The sequence below is a fragment of the Myodes glareolus genome, chromosome 2, assembly GCF_982192425.1.
Source record: "Myodes glareolus chromosome 2, mMyoGla1.1, whole genome shotgun sequence".
Classification (NCBI taxonomy): domain Eukaryota; kingdom Metazoa; phylum Chordata; class Mammalia; order Rodentia; family Cricetidae; genus Myodes; species Myodes glareolus.
This window is the reverse complement of record NC_142027.1, coordinates 136,758,921-136,774,403: the sequence shown is the minus strand read 5'-3', so window position 1 is coordinate 136,774,403 and position 15,483 is coordinate 136,758,921. Positions and strand designations below refer to the sequence as shown.

General features: G+C 50.5%; 1 protein-coding gene across 2 annotated transcripts in view; it reads left to right on the top strand.

The window, feature by feature from the left end:
* Positions 1-15,483, top strand: part of Nos1 (nitric oxide synthase 1) — a 163,790-nt gene that overhangs the window by 82,462 nt on the left and 65,845 nt on the right. For both annotated transcript variants that reach the window (XM_087903768.1, XM_087903767.1), the window contains exon 3: positions 7,261-7,387. In XM_087903768.1, coding sequence (XP_087759894.1) covers positions 7,261-7,387 — 127 coding nt within the window. The remainder of the gene's footprint in view (positions 1-7,260; positions 7,388-15,483) is intronic.

Below are 15,483 nucleotides of genomic sequence, written 5' to 3'. Positions count from 1 at the left end.
TTCCACCAGAGGGGGAGACCCTGTCTCAACAAAAAAGATGGACAGTGAGCTTCACACACACACGCACACACACACACACACACACACACACACACATGCACAAATACACACAGTGACCTCAGTGACCCTCAGTGGGACTGGCTCCAGGCTGCCTGAGTTGGCGCACACTGCACACAGAGCTCTGAATGGGTCTGCAAAAGCTCTCCCACGAACCTCCACGCCACAAGCCAGAGCGACTTTCGCTCTCTCCCTCATCAGACACACGCATGTCTTCCCCAATCTGTTCTCCCCTACCTCGTCCCCTTTCTGTCTTGTCACTTGGACACTCAACCCTTCATCCTGAACAAGCTATGGAAGAACTCACATGTCTACATCCCCCAAATCGACCTGTCCCCAGCGGGCTTCTCACCACCTTGCACTGAAGTTTTGAGCAGACATAGTCTCACCCCTGATTCTGCTCTCAGAGCTGGGGACTCACTGCGGAAGCTCTCCCCTCCCCGAGTCACATCAGAGGCATGAAGAATAGACAAATAGACATTTGCCGTCATCTCTCACGGTGACTCATGCCAGGGAGGAAATAGGCCAGAGATTTGGGGGGATGTAGCTCAAGAGTGAGGAGAATGCTAGGTGGGGGAAGACAGAGGTGCCAGTCATGTGGAAGTCAGGGAAGGGGGAGCCTGACAAGAGAGTAGAGTGGGAACAGAGGTCCTGAGGTGGGGACCAGCATGAGGGCTTCAACGGGGTGATGGGAGGCTCCAAGGGATGCAGGGTAAACAGTAGGAGGAGCTTTCTATGTGAGCACTGAGGATCAAACTCGGGTCCTATGCTTGCACGCAGGCCTCTCTGAGTCACCCCCCAACCTCACTGTTTCAGGATACTGAGTGTGTGTGCGGTAAGGATGGCTGTTAACACGCTCCATGTCCAGATGGGGCAGGACAGACATTGGGTCAGTGCATAGGAACCCTGCTGTGCCACAGCATCCAAACCCAGCCTATTACCCCCAATTTCTTTACTCACCTACTCTTGCAGGTGTAGGTTTCGGGGTAATTAGAGTCACGATCGTGACTGAGCCCCAGTGCCCCACCTCTCTTCCCAGCTTCAGCATATCCCTTGTTGGGTTCCCGTTCTCAAAAGCAGACGTTACAGCCTACCCTGGTGGCACACGCCTGTCATCTCAAGCCCTGGAAAGTTGAGGCAGAAGGGTGATAAGTTTGAAGCCAGTCTGGGCAAAGTAGTAAGGCTGTCTCAGAAAATAATGGCTGGGGATGTAGAGTGTTTGCCTAGGATGCACAGAGCCCTGGCTTCAGTCCTCCACCACAGAAAGCAGGTGTGATAACCTACACTGGAATCCTACCATCCAGGGGTAGAGCGGGAGGCCCCGAAGTTCGAGACCATTCTTGACTACACAGAGAGTTTAAAGCCAGCCTGGGCCTGTCTCAAAAAAACAAAAACAAAACCAACCAAACAAAAAAACCCAAAACCTCCCCATATTTTGTTTAACAAGACCTCGTCATCAGGGCAACAGCACCCTGACGAAGTCAAGGGGAAGGTTTGGCCAAGACAACCACCTCCCACCTCCATAAACTTGGAGTCTTTGTATTAACTTGGACCCCGGCAACCGAGACCAGGTAGAGGCAACACCAGGGAGTATGGGAAGGAGTTAGCCATTATAGGCACCGAACGCTGGGGTAGGCCTTCTGCCAAGGCCAGCTGCTCTGTGGGGGCCCCATCATCTGGTAACTGCCTCTACCTTCCCTGAACCTGACACACAGGCCTGACACACCTCCTCCTTGCCAGGTATTCAGGCTTGGCCAGCGGTCAGCCATGTGAGATCTCCAAGGAGTCAGACCAGTCTGTTCTGTGAGAGAATATGGACCCTGATTCCCAAGCACCCTGTGCTGAGGACCTGGCCAAGGCTGTGTGAGGGTTCAGGATACTGACATGGTGCTTGGCTTGGGCAAGTGTCCACAGATGTCTTTGACTGTCATCCTGGGGCATGGCACTGTTACTGTCATGGGAGAGCCCACTATGAGGAGGTCTCTGACTCCAAACCTCAACAGTGGAGGCCCAGACATTTTCAACCACATCAAGGTGACTCAAGGCAGCTGGGCAGGTTCTGGGAGCAAAAAAAAAAAAGTCAGTCATCCATCTACCCTTGCCAGAAGTCAAGAGACAACCTGGTCCTGCTTCAGTGGGCTCCTAGTGTTTCTCCTGTCATGGAAGGATGATAAAAAGCCCTCACCAAGCCACATCTACACAGATGATGAAGCCAGTGCTCTCACTTCATTGACCGGGAGTGTCTAGCGGTTCATTTAAAGTTCTGGGCCCCTGGCCGTGCAGGTAAAGGTGTTACCTGCCAGGGTTGTTGGCCTGAGTTTGATTCCCAGGCTACACGGTGAAGAGAATAGGCTCCTGAAGTTCTCCTCTGACTGCCACAATATGCTATGACACACGCGCGTGCGCATGCGCGTGCGCGCACACACACACACACACACACACACACACACACACACACTCATATACTCACTTTTTAAAATTTTAATTAAATTTTTAAAAAATACTCAAAAGTCTTCATGAGTATGTGGTTTAGCCAGATATACCTCCACGGTCCCCTATGCACTCCCCACCCCCGCCCCCAGAAAAAAGCAAAAGGCAGCTTTAGAAAGCATCTTTCACTGACTGTGTGCCCTTGGACAAGTGATCCAGTCTCTCTGAGCTACAGCTCCCTTTGCTGTTAAGGAACATCATTATAGTTAGTGTCTTATTTGTGCTGACTGTGTGCCAGGCATGGCACACACTTGACCTCACGTAGTACCCAGCAGAGGTGGGTGCTCCCACGGCTTTGGAAGATGATCAGAGGCGCCACTCAGCAGTGGGTAGACTAAAGGGCACACAGAGGAGGGGAGGGTAGAGATCAGGGTGGGAGTTATGGAAATCTAACTACGTTTACTGAAGACATGAACTTCTGAAGTTCAAGTGGCCACGTGTGGCTAGTGACCATACCCAACGATACAAGCATAAAGCATGTCCATCATGGCTGGCTACTGCCTGGACAGTGACAAAGACCTTGGAGGACTAGAGTTTTCTTGTCCCATCTGGCAGGAAAGTCGCTAGCGGGTTCCCCCAGCTCTGTGTGAGGACGGGCCTCTCTCTCAGTCTTTGGCCATGCTGTCATTAACCCTCATGTGACAAAGGACACACTGAAGCTGGTTGCATGTCCAGACTCACCTGGCTAAATAGGCAAAGCCAAGGGCCAGACCTGGTTCTGCCCTCTCCCCAGTGTGGATGCTACTTGCACGCCACTGTGAGCAGACACCGTGGGATGCTTAGGAATCCCACATCATGCAGATGAATTCCTAAGGGGTACCAGGTCCTCCCCAGTCCTCCTCCCGCAGGCTGGGGGTCAGGGAGTCTACTCCTGAGTTTGTGCTGAGTGTATGGAAATCAGATAGCTCTGACATTCTCTGGGCTCCAGCTAAAATTCCCTGCTCATCAGACATGATTCTAAAATCAGTGTGTGTTAGTCAAACCACCCAAGCACATTCTTTGAACAAAGGTGCTCATAACAGAAGGAGAAGAAGGGGAGGGAGGGAGGAAAAAGGAAGGAAGAAAAAACACACAAAAAAAATGTTAAACCTCTGAGCTCCTTCCTGTAAGGTCACTAGGAGATCCACCTCAGAGTTGCCTAGGCGATAGACCTCACAAATGCTGGGGTTCTCGCTCTGTCATCTGTAGCTGAGAATGTAAGTATCGTGTCTTTCCTGCCCCCTCCTTTTCATCTCAGAAGAATGTGAGCTAGCAGCCATCAATCAGATCTAGTTTCTGAGCTCAGCCCAGCTTCAAGCTGTGGGCCTCTAGGGAGCACACATTGCCTCTCTGGGCGCTGCTCTCTCGTCTGAAACCAAACGCAGTGAATGACTGTTGAAACGAGATGAAATAACTGTGTACAAGTACCTGGTACATTACCGATGCCTCCAAATGCATTAACCTCCTCCCTCGTCTGCTGAGGCCCCATTCGTGGTCACGTGGCACAGTCAGCTCAGGCACAGCAGAGCCGAAATGGAGCTGAGTGACATTTGAAGCCACTCTCCACAGCCCGTTCCCTAGTTAATTGCTGCACAGGTAATCCCTTGACTTGGGAAATGCTGGCCGTCAAGAACCGCTCCAGGGACGTTTTGGTGACATTTTAGAGAGGGTGAGACAGAATGTTCCCTCTGATGATGGAATCATCCCCAGAAGAAGAGCAGAAGTAGCTACGCCATGGGCCAGAGGGACTAAGAGAAACCCTGCTAGGAGGGGTGGGCTGGCCCCATTGGAGCAGCGGGAAGGAAAACCGCACTCAGGGCCTGCACTGAGAACCAATCTCCCAGCTCCTCCTTCATTCCAAATGACAATTCACATAGACCTGGGGCAGGGGATGGAATCCCCAAAGCTGGAGAGGTAACACAGAGAGCTAGACAAGAGACAGCCCCCATGCCTGGGACTAATACCCATGGGGACCACAAAAGAACTGAGTGGCCTGAAGTTGGGGTTAGGGTGTGACAATAAAGTACAACTCAGTTGGATGCAGGGTCAACAGACAGAGGGGGACAAGAGAACACCCTTCACAGGAAAGGATAGAGGTGACGCAGGCATCTGAGCAGCGTGGTCCAGTCTCTGAGGCTGGCTACCCTACAGGTCCTTGCTGACATCGCCTCAGCCTGGGCCGATCAGAGGAAAGGGCAGGAAGATGGTGGGCTTCACAGGCAAGAGATCAGGTTCTGGAGTCAGGCACAAGCCTGTGGTTGAGGACCACGTGGTGTGAGCTCACGACTTCCTGTACATGGACCTCAGTTTTCTCGTGCGATTCTTGTTTTGGTGATGCTGGTGGTAGTCATGGTGAAGAGGGGAGGAAATGGTGGCGATGGTGATTATGGTGTTCATGGCTATAGCAGCAATGATGCTGGTGATGACCATCATGATGGTGATGGTTTGGTGAGGAGTGTCTTAGGATTTCAATTGCTGTGAAGAGACACCATGACCAGGGCAACTCTTATAAAGGAAAATACTTAATTTGGGGGGCTTACAGTTCAGAGGTTTACTCTATTATTGTCAACGTGGGAAACATTATAGTGGCATGCAGCCAGGCAAGGTGCTGGAGGAGCTGAGAGTTCTATATCTTGATCCACAGGCAACAGAAAGTGAATTGTGACACTGGGCATAGCTTGACCATAGGAGACCTCAAAGGCTACCCCCACAGTGACACACTTCCTCCAACAAGGCCACGCCTCCTAATAGTGCCACTCCCTTTGGGGGACATTTTCTTTCAAACCACCACCACGAGCTTGGCTATGATGGTGATGACAATGGTGGTCACAGTAGTGATGCTGATCACGGTGATGGTGAAGACAGTTGTGATGGTGAAAACGGTGATTGTCATGATGGTGACAATGGTGCGATGATGGTAATGATGTTGATACTGGTGAGGATGTGTGAATAACGGTCATCGTGGCAGTGAAGAGGATGTGAAGATGTGACAAAGATCATGACAACGGCAGTGAGGGTGTCACTGGTGCTGGTGTTACTGCCGAGGAGGAGGGAAAGCCAGAGGCTTGTTTCTGCGTGTGGTGATGATGGTGGCAGCTGTGGTGAATAAGGACACTAATGGTCTCTACTTCATGTGAATGCATGTATGCTTACTTCCGTGAATGTAAGCAGCAGGCTGGAAGCCTGTGACCTTGGCCCCTGGATGAGTTATCCGCCCATAGCCCTGATATAACAACGTGACAGGAGCAACTTAAGGGGGAGCCTGTAAGTCACAGTCCTAGGGTGCAGTCCATCACGGTGGGGACATCAGGACAGCGGGAGCTTGAGACAGCCGGTCACATTGTGTGCACTGTCAGGAAGCTGCGTGTAATGAATGCTGGGCTCAGCTCACTTTATGTGTTACAGTCCATAGTCCCTGGGAACAGCCGTGCCCTCAGCCATATGGGTCTTTCCCTAGGAGGTGACCCAGCCAAGTTAATTCCCTCTCAGCATAGCCAGAGACTTGTCTCCCCGCTCCTGCTGGACTCTGGAGCTGACAGCAGCTCTAGCCTCCACAGCCCTCTCGTTTGCACCATCTGTGAAGGTATGATGTGGTGATGGTGGTGATGGTGGTGGTGGTGGTGGTGATGGTGGCTAATCCTCACCCCTGCCCCATGGAGCATCTGAAGGCTTAGAGGAGTCAGACACACACAAAGGGGTCAGGAGGCCATTCAGCTGGTAGAGTGTTTGCCTTGCAGATATGAGGACCTGGGTTCGGTTCCCAGAAGCCACAGAAAGGAAGGCTCCCGGACACTGGAGATGTAGAGGCGGGGAATGGATGGAGTTTCCTGTTCTGTGGTCCCATCAAATCCATAACCTCTATTCTGTGAGAGATTCATAAAGCAAGCTGGATGACTCCTGAGGAAGAACATCTGAGGCTCACCTCCGGCCTCCACATACTCCTGCACACTCACACACTCGTGAACCACACGCATCATGCCTGACGTGTGTAGCGAATGCTACTGACTCTAGCCGCCATTGTGAGTGCTATTACGTTCATTGCTATGTCCCCTAAGTTGGTGATTTTTATAAAGAAGTCTAAAGCCTTGGTCGAGATCAGAATGAGCCTTGGATCTGGCCTACAGGACTTCCACCCATCCTCTGCCCTGTCTTTCCGGTCATAGGTGGGCGGGGCATACGGTACATACCTGAGGAGGGTGATGATGACAATCTGGGAGGCCCCCAGGTTCCCAGTCCTGGGAAATGGGAGCTGGGGTGAGTGATGTCCGTGTGACAGCTTTCTCCCAAACCTAGAAATGCCTTCCCTGTGGCACTGGGGGAGGTGTGGGGTTCTGGTGAAGATGCGTGGATGTCCCGCCCGAGTTCTGTGAGCCCCTGTCCCCCATACGGTGTGCGCTTCCGTGCTTCTGTATCGAGCCGTGAGCCTGGAACATTGTCCTTGGAGTTAAACACAGACACACAGACACAGAGAGACCTGGATCATTTGTCCAAAAGGTAAATGTCAACTTTATTTAGCGAAATTTTAGGTTTAAATACTTGGGGGCCAAAGGACAAGAACCCCCTTTCAGCCGGGAGTGATATCGAGGTGTTGAGCTCTTGACACACGTGGACCCACAGGTGACACAGAGAGACCTGCAAGTGAGCTGGGGTTCTGCATGGATGCGGGGCTTCCAGATCAAGGCCGCCATCTTGTTATCACGTCCTCACCGTGTCCTCCCTGTCCTTGCCTTGCAGAGACGGGGATGGCAAGCTGCCCAAAGCTCTGCCGCTGGGCAGTGAGAACGACCGAGTCTTCAATGACCTGTGGGGGAAGGGCAACGTCCCTGTGGTCCTCAACAACCCATATTCAGAGAAGGAGCAGGTAAGTGGATACTCTGACAATGCCCTGGGTCCCCGTACCTCCCTGAGGGTGGGGTGAGGGTAGGAGATGGGAGCATGGGATCCCAGAACCATTGGTCTGGAAGCTAAGCCAAGAGGGCAGGGACTGGGGTGTGAGGGTTGGCTTTAAGTCTTGATGTGCCATATTAGCAAGTATTTAGGAACTTACCATTTTTCTAATTTTACATTCCTGTTACTACCAGGAAGGGCACTCATGCTCCATATTCTAAAGACATGGAAAATATAAGACTCTAAATATTTTTTTAATTTATAAATCTAAAGATATTTATAAAAATATTTAAAAAAAGATCTAAAGCCACCAAATATCCTTGCTAATATCTCCCCCCCCTTAATGCCAACTGTAGAGACCAACAGGATTGGTTGCTTTTTGTGCGTTCTAGCATCTCAGATATAAACAGACAAATGGCCCTCGTGTTAGTCTTCCTTCATAACAAATGAGCGTGTCTGCACTTGACCTTGCTTTCTTACGTGTTAATATGTCTAGAAGAAAAGTCCCTGTGAGGGGGTAAAGGGGAGGTGTCTTAAGTGGGGTTTCTATTGGTCTGATAAACACCAGGACCAAAAGCTACTTGGAGAGGAGAGCAATTATTTCACTTTCCACTTTGCAGGTAATAATCCATCACTGAAGGAAGTCAGGACAGGGACTCACACAGAGCAGGAACCTGGAGGCAGGAGCTGATGCAGAGGCCATGGAGGGTGCTGCTTACTGGCTTGTTCCTCATGGCTTGCTCAGCCTGCTTTCTTATAGAACCCAGGACCACCATGGGGTGGGCCCTGGGTGGGAGGTGGGCCTTCCCATGTCAAATACTGATTAAGAAAATGCCCAAAAGTCTTGTCTACAAGCCGATCTTACTGAGGTTCCCTCTTCTCTGATGGCTTTAGCTGGTGTTAAGTTGATATAAAAGTAGCCAGCACAGACAGCCTGGTTCTTTTTCACAACTGTATAATATTCCAGTGTGAGGCTATGTCGTCCTCTATTGAAGAAGTCCTCATAGCAGACACTTGGGCCATGGCCACTCTTTGGCTGCGGCAACACTGTCCCGTGTGGTTTTGTCTAGATAGACACTCATCTGGCACGTGAACGGACTTAGGGGGGAAAGATTCCTGGAAGTGTTGGGCTGAGTCAAAAGTCTTTCCATTTCCAGCCTGGTGGCTGTACCCATCTTACCAGATAAGTGGCAGGAGCAGGGGGGCTGTTTGCCCACAGCCTCGCCAGCTCCATCTGTTGCCGAGTATTTCAGTCCTTGCCAATCTGCCGAGACGCGTGCTGACAGCTGAGTCACTGCCCCTTCCATTCCTTTCGAAGACTGCCTCAGCTTGGCCAGAGACCAGCAGCCGCTTCTCTCCTGCCCAGGCAACTGAGGGGACAGGCCAGAGTGACCCTTGGGAAGAGTCCGTGTCTCTTACCAGTGATCCTCACCCCACAGCGGCAGGAGTGGGCTGACTCACGGGAGGTCTGGAAGAGGGGAGCTGCACCCCCTCTTCTCAGCACCTCCACGCAATTGAAGCCTTTCAGGCCCTCTGAGCCAGGACTCCCAGCCTTTCCTCAGAGGCTTCAGAGGCTGGTGAGCCAAGCTGAGACACAGAGGACGAAGAAATGGGCATGGGGAATTCCACGATCCCACTGGCTGACTCTCCCGCAGCCAGTGACACCCAGGAATGTTTGTGGGGTGAACAGCATTAAACTGCCCTCAAAAATCAAGGCCACATTGGAACAGGAGTGGGTTCAGTGGTTGAGTGTGTACTTAACAGGCAGGGAGGCCCGGGTTCACCCCAGCCAAACACAAACAAACGAAGGCCACACCGGAACAGGGGTCTCTCCTGTTCATGGACAAGAAAACAGGCTACTAGGCTGTTCAAAAATTCCTTCATAAGTTCTTTTTATTGTAGGAGAGAGAGGTCCTAAGAATAGAACCCAGGTCTTGGCATGTAAGCACATAGCTCTGTACACTAGGCTATATCGCTAGCCCTTGGCTTTTTTAATGGATAGCCCAGGCTAGCCTTGAACTTGTAACTCCCAGCTGCTGGGATTACAGGTATGAACCACTGCGCTGGGTTATAGTTCCTTTCTTTATTAAAAATGAAGTCTTGTGTACTGACAACCTTTCCAAGACAAAGACGGACAGGAAGTGGTGCCTCCGGCCAGATCCAGGCTCCACCACCATTTGTCAGGTGTGCAGTCTGTTGTCCTAAGAGACGAGTCGGATTTTTAATTTATGGCCGTTGCTTCAGAGTGTCACACAGCAATAGCACTGTTTCTCCTTGAAACATACACTGTCTAGCCATATGCGAGCCTGTCCTACTAGGGAGCGTCTTAGTCACTGTTCTGTTGCAGGGAAGAGGCGCCATTACCAAGGCAACTCTTAGGAGCGCGTTTAGCTGAGGGCCTGCTTGCAGTTGCAGATGCAGCATGAAGGCAGGCACTGGAGCAGTCCCTGAGAGGTACACCCTGGTCCAGAGAAGGAGAGAGACTCTGGGCTGGGCATAGCCCACCTCCAGTGACACACTTCCAACAAGGCCACACCTCCCGATCCTTCTAATCCTCTTCAGAGTTTCCCTCCCTGGTCCCTAGGTATTCAAATATAGGAGTCTATGGGGCCATTCTTATTCAAACCACCTTAGGGGAGCAGCAGTCTATGTAAGCCAATCTGCTCCCGTAGACTCCCACTTCAGGACAGTCCCTACCACCCAGGACTCTCACCATCTTAGCAAAACCAAGTGCCCATTATCATTCATTAGCACACTGCTGCCCCTGGTTTTATTTTTACGTTTAAGATAGGAGATAAATATTTTGGGTCCATTTTTTCTTACTGTTGTTGCTCATGCATGCTAGGTAGATGCTCTACCATTGAGCCATATCCCCATTCTTTTGGGTTTTTCTAGGATTCATTTTTATTATCTTAGTTATGTGTATGTGTGGAGGGTATGTGCACATGAGTGCAGTATCTACAAAGTTCAGGAAAAAAGTATCAGATCCCCTGAAACTGGAATTGCAGGCAGTTATGAACTTGCCAACATGGGTGTTGGGAATTGAACTTGGGTCCTCTGTAAGTATATTACCTACTCTTGGCTTCTGAGCCATCCAGCCCCTCCCCCGTTCTTTAAAAATAAATTTTTAGATGAAGTCTCACTAAATTACTCTTTCTGACCTTTAACTCACTCAATAGCCTGAGCAGTTCTTTACCCTGCCATCCTCCTGCCTCAGCCACCTGGGTAGCTGGGCATATCTTTATTATAAACGATGGGTAGAAATTGGCTAAGAAGTTCCTATGTGTCAAGAAAGATAAGAAATGAGAAATATTCTTACATGTGCAATGTACACCCAAATGCACTGTTTGGAATTGCCAGCCTGCTTTGCTGGTTTGCCACTGGAGTTTGTAATTTCCTGTTGGTGATGACCTTTGAGTTTGGCTGAAGGAGAAGTTTGGGGAAGAAGCAGAAACATTCTTGACTTTTCTAGAAATAACTGGAAGGCCCTGGCAAAGTCTGAGCAAGGGCAGGGCTGTGGCCACTTCTTTTATGCTGTTCACCTTGTTGGAAGTGGTAATTTGCAAAAACTCACCTTGTTTTTCTAGTTAGAGGGGTCCAGCTCAGGACAGAGAATATGGCAGAAGTGATTGGGATAGGCTTCTTAGCCGGTGGGCAACAGAGGGGTGCTGAGGGGTGCTGAGGACCCAGTAAGATGGCCGAGTGGCGCTGTCTGAAAGACTGACCCAGAGCCCAGCAGTGAGGGGTTGGGCCCACTCTACCCCTCACATCGGATCCTCAGAATCCATGACCAAAAACTCCAAACCATTGATCTAACACGATCTTCCCAGATGCACCGACTGTAAAGTCAGACTCCACATTGCCTCCTGAAACAGAGCTGAAGGAACTGAGCGTGATGATGGTGGCAGCCTGTCACCCCAACAACTCAAGAGACTGAGGTAGTGGGGTTGCAAGTTCAAGGGCAGCCTGGGTTACATAGTGAGACCCTTTCTCAGAAAAGGGGCAATGAGCACCCTGAGCACCCTGGCTATAACCGGCACAAGAGGGTGCTTTCCCAGCATTCACTTGGTTCTGTGGTCAGTCCTCAAGACAAAGGGAGCAAGTGCTTTCCTTGAGACCCAAGTTTAGGGTGCATTTGCCAGATCCAGAGATAAGGAGGTAGCGCCGTGTCCTGTCAGCCTCTCATCCATGCCCCCTGGGCCTTCATGTGGAGGCAGTCAATAGAGAACTGGTCTTGTCGGATGTGGACTGTCTCCCAGAGGCGACTCAAACCGTCCTCCCGACACTGCTAAAGCCCACCTCCTTCTCCCCGGAAGCAGTTTGCTTTGCTCTTTCATACTTTAACCAACAATTTATTATTTTAATTTTTTTTGAGAATTTCAAACAGGAGTGCTGAGCTTATATCATTTCCTGCCCTCCTTCTCCCCGCTCAAACGCCTCCCGTCTCCCCCACTCCCGAGCCAATTCATGATCTCTTCTTTAGTCATTCTTTGTGTGAGTGTGAGTGTGTGTGTGTATGTGTGTATGTGTGTGTATGCGTGTGTATATGTGTGTATGTGTGTGTATGTGTGTATGTGTGTGTATGTGTGTATGTGTGTGTATGTGTGTATGTGTGTGTATGTGTGTATGTGTGTGTGTATGTGTGTATGTATGTGTGTGTATATGTGTGTATGTGTGTATGTGTGTGTATGTGTGTGTATGTGTGTATGTATGTGTGTGTATGTGTGCGTGTGTGTATGTGTGTGTGTGTGTGTGTGTGTGTGTGTGTGTGCATCACAGTCAGACATTTTCTGTATTTGCCCAGCAGTGGCCCTCTGTGGTGCTACTTTCTTCTGCTACTTCTGTGAGCATCCTCAGACAGACAGCACTGTTCACTGCACAGAGGGACCTCACTGTCTGCTTCCCCCGTCCAAAAGAGACTGGTGACCATGGAGGGAGAGCAGCTGTGTGTACTCCCCCTCCCCAGAACTGGGCATAGGGGCAGAGAGTATGTATGAAAAAAGCAAGGAAGAAACAGGCTGGACATGAGAAAGAACTTCCTAATTCAGAGCACCATTTTTTTTTTAAGAAATAATGAGGCCACACTCTTGGCCCAGAGAGGAGTGCCACCATCTTTGGGGGCTCGTGTTTGTTTAAATTTGGAGAGCCTGGCACACAGGTGCCGCCCTTAAGCCAGTCTGGGAAAGCCGAGCTGTTTCTTTCTAAATGGAGGTGACTTCTCTTGGTTAGCTGTGAGGAGGACCAGAAAGCCTGTAGTTTCTAGTCTTTGGTGATACCTCCGTGGACCTCGGCCTGTGCATTCTCAGCACAAATTGCATCTGGCCCAAGATGGAAGGTGAGATGAGCTACTTCCCATGCTTCCAAATGCTACCTTGAAACCCTTGGACCTAGCTCTGCAGTAGAAGCAGAGAAAAGCCAACTCCACCTTCCCTGCCCTCAAGAGCCTCATGGCCAAATGCAAGTCTGCTGCGTGCTTAGTGCTAAGCAGGGTCTTATGGGAACTTGTGTGGCTCATTGGCCAGCACGGGAGGCTTGCTCTGAGAGGTAACACTGGGCCTGAGCTTTTGAAGATCAATAGGAGTTTGCCTAGCATAAAGTAGATAAAAGTTTTCTGGTAAAAACAAGTGATTATGCCTGACAAGCTATGGGTTTGCGTTTCTGAGGCTCTCTCCTGGATCTCTGTTGTTATCTTTGATGCTTGCATCACTTAATACATGCACCATGCTAAGACCCTTCTGTGATAATCACCATATGTAAAATGTCACAACAGATAAATAACATGAGACCTGATTCTCCCTGTGTTCTTTTCTCTCTACTGCGACAGAATGTCTGACCAGGCAGCTTTGGAGAGGAGAGGTTATTTTCCTTACACAGTTCAGGGGATTCAGTCCACTATGGCAGGAAAGACATAGAGGTGGGAGCCATCTTGGCTGCAGCGGTGGCAGGAGGGTGAGGCTGCTTGCTCATTTATTGACTGATCAGGAAGTGGAGCTAAAACAGGAAGTGGGGCAGAAATATTTCCTCATTGCGAGTCACCCAGTGACTCACTTCCACTAGCCAGGCTCCTGGCCTCTCAACATCATCACCCTCTGAGGTCCAATTGTTCAAAACATGAGCCTGTGGGAGCCATGTCCCATTCAGCCAGAACGCGCTATAGATCCCTAGTGATGGAACCCAGCCGTTTTCGATGCCACCTTTCATTGGTTATCCGTGTCCTTCATGTGTCCCAGTGGTTCTCTGTTAGGAGAAGTAACTTCACACCATCTGGAGGCAGATGTCCCCATTCAGAGTCTAGCCAACCACTCGCCCAGCCCACAGTGCACAGGAAGGGAAGGTTCCAAGCCGGAAGTGGCTTCTCCCCTGGAGTCTGCCCCTCCTATCTCCACAGTCACTCTAGTGGCCTTTCTTGTGATTCTCTCCCCACCCTTCACCTTAGCGGGACCTGGCATTTCCTCTCCCTAGGGACTCAGGGTTTCCTGGCCACTTTCAAAATGTCAGAATTCATTGTGGAGCTTCTCTGGTATTTCCAATCAAATGCCAGCACTTCGGCCTCTGGGGAGTTCCAAATTACAAGTCAGGAGGAGCCAGGCTTCTGAACCCATGCTCCCTAGTCTGTATGGGAATTTCCAAGACCTGGGGGGCAGCTATGTTGAATGGCAGAGGGACAGCAGCCCTGTGGGCCCCGGGCAGCAGAGGGACAGAGCAGACACTCTGTCTCACAGCTTCCGGCCCATGGCAACAGCAGGGAACCTCGGTCAGCCCTGACCCAGGCTTGTTAGTGATGTCAAAATAAAAATAACAGCCGTGGAGATACACATGCAGCCTTTAGAGCCCAGGGTTTCCTGGCCACGGTGTGGCAGCCAACCCTGCTGGAGATGGGGCCAGGATGGCCCAGTCCTCACCGGTGATTGCCATCAGATGACAAGTTAGCAAGGAGCCAAGACCTCCCCCCATCACAAGGACTCATCCTCTCCTATGGAATAATGGTGGTCACCACAGCAGCTGTGCCTGGTACTTACTGAGGCTTCTTAGTGCTGTGCTGAGTACTTCCGGATTGCCATCTCTTTTCATCCCCAGCCCTACCCAGGTTGTACGGTCTGCATAGTGTGTGCCTTGACTTGGCACCCATAGATCCACTGGGGCACAGGCCAAAAATACTCAAAAAATTGCGTCTACACTGAATGATGTAGACTTTTGTTTTTATTACCCCCCTTCCTAATGTTGCAGCACAGCTACCTGGGTACTGCTTCTCGAGATAACTTAAAAGTCCATAGAAGACTGGGCTGGCAAGATGGCCCAGTGGGTAGGAGCACTTGCTGAACAAGCGTGAAGACCTGAGTTCAAATCTGGCACCCACATAAAAAGCTAGGTATGGCTGTACATGCCTATAGCCCCAGCCTTTGGGGCTAGTGACAGAAAGATCTCAAGAGCTTTCTGGCCAGTCAGCCTAGGCGATGTGGTAGGTTTCAGCTGCAGTGAGAGACCCTGCTTTAAGGGACAAGGTAGAGGGTGATGGGGGAAGACACCCAATGCTCAGGATCCGCTATGGTCTCTACAGGCATAAACACGTGACCTGTATACTCAAGTGCAGGCAACACACACACACACACACACACACACACACAAACCACCCCTCTGCTGTCCCTATATTATAGCTGGGGAAACTGAGGCACAGAGATTTAGTATCTCAGTGAAGATCAGTGAGTACTGGAGATGGCATATGACCACCGTCCCACCATCCCACTGACCCACCATCTCAGAGCCCACCCTCAGCTTAATGAGGCCTCGTGTGGGATAAGTGGCCAGGGAATAACGTCACCGTCCTTATAGTAAATGCCCCATAGAATCGAGGAATGGACAGTGCACACCTCAACACAATGAAGTCTTGGTCACCAGATCTGCAGCTAACATCACTGCAAATGAGAAAAATGAAAGGCTTTTCTTAAAGCTAAGAACAGGGGCGGGTGAAGGGGCTCAGTGGGTAACGGTACCTGCCACCAAGCCTGAGAGCCTGAGTTTGGCTAATTACTAACTCACTAACATGAGGCAGGGGACTAAGAAACCACAACT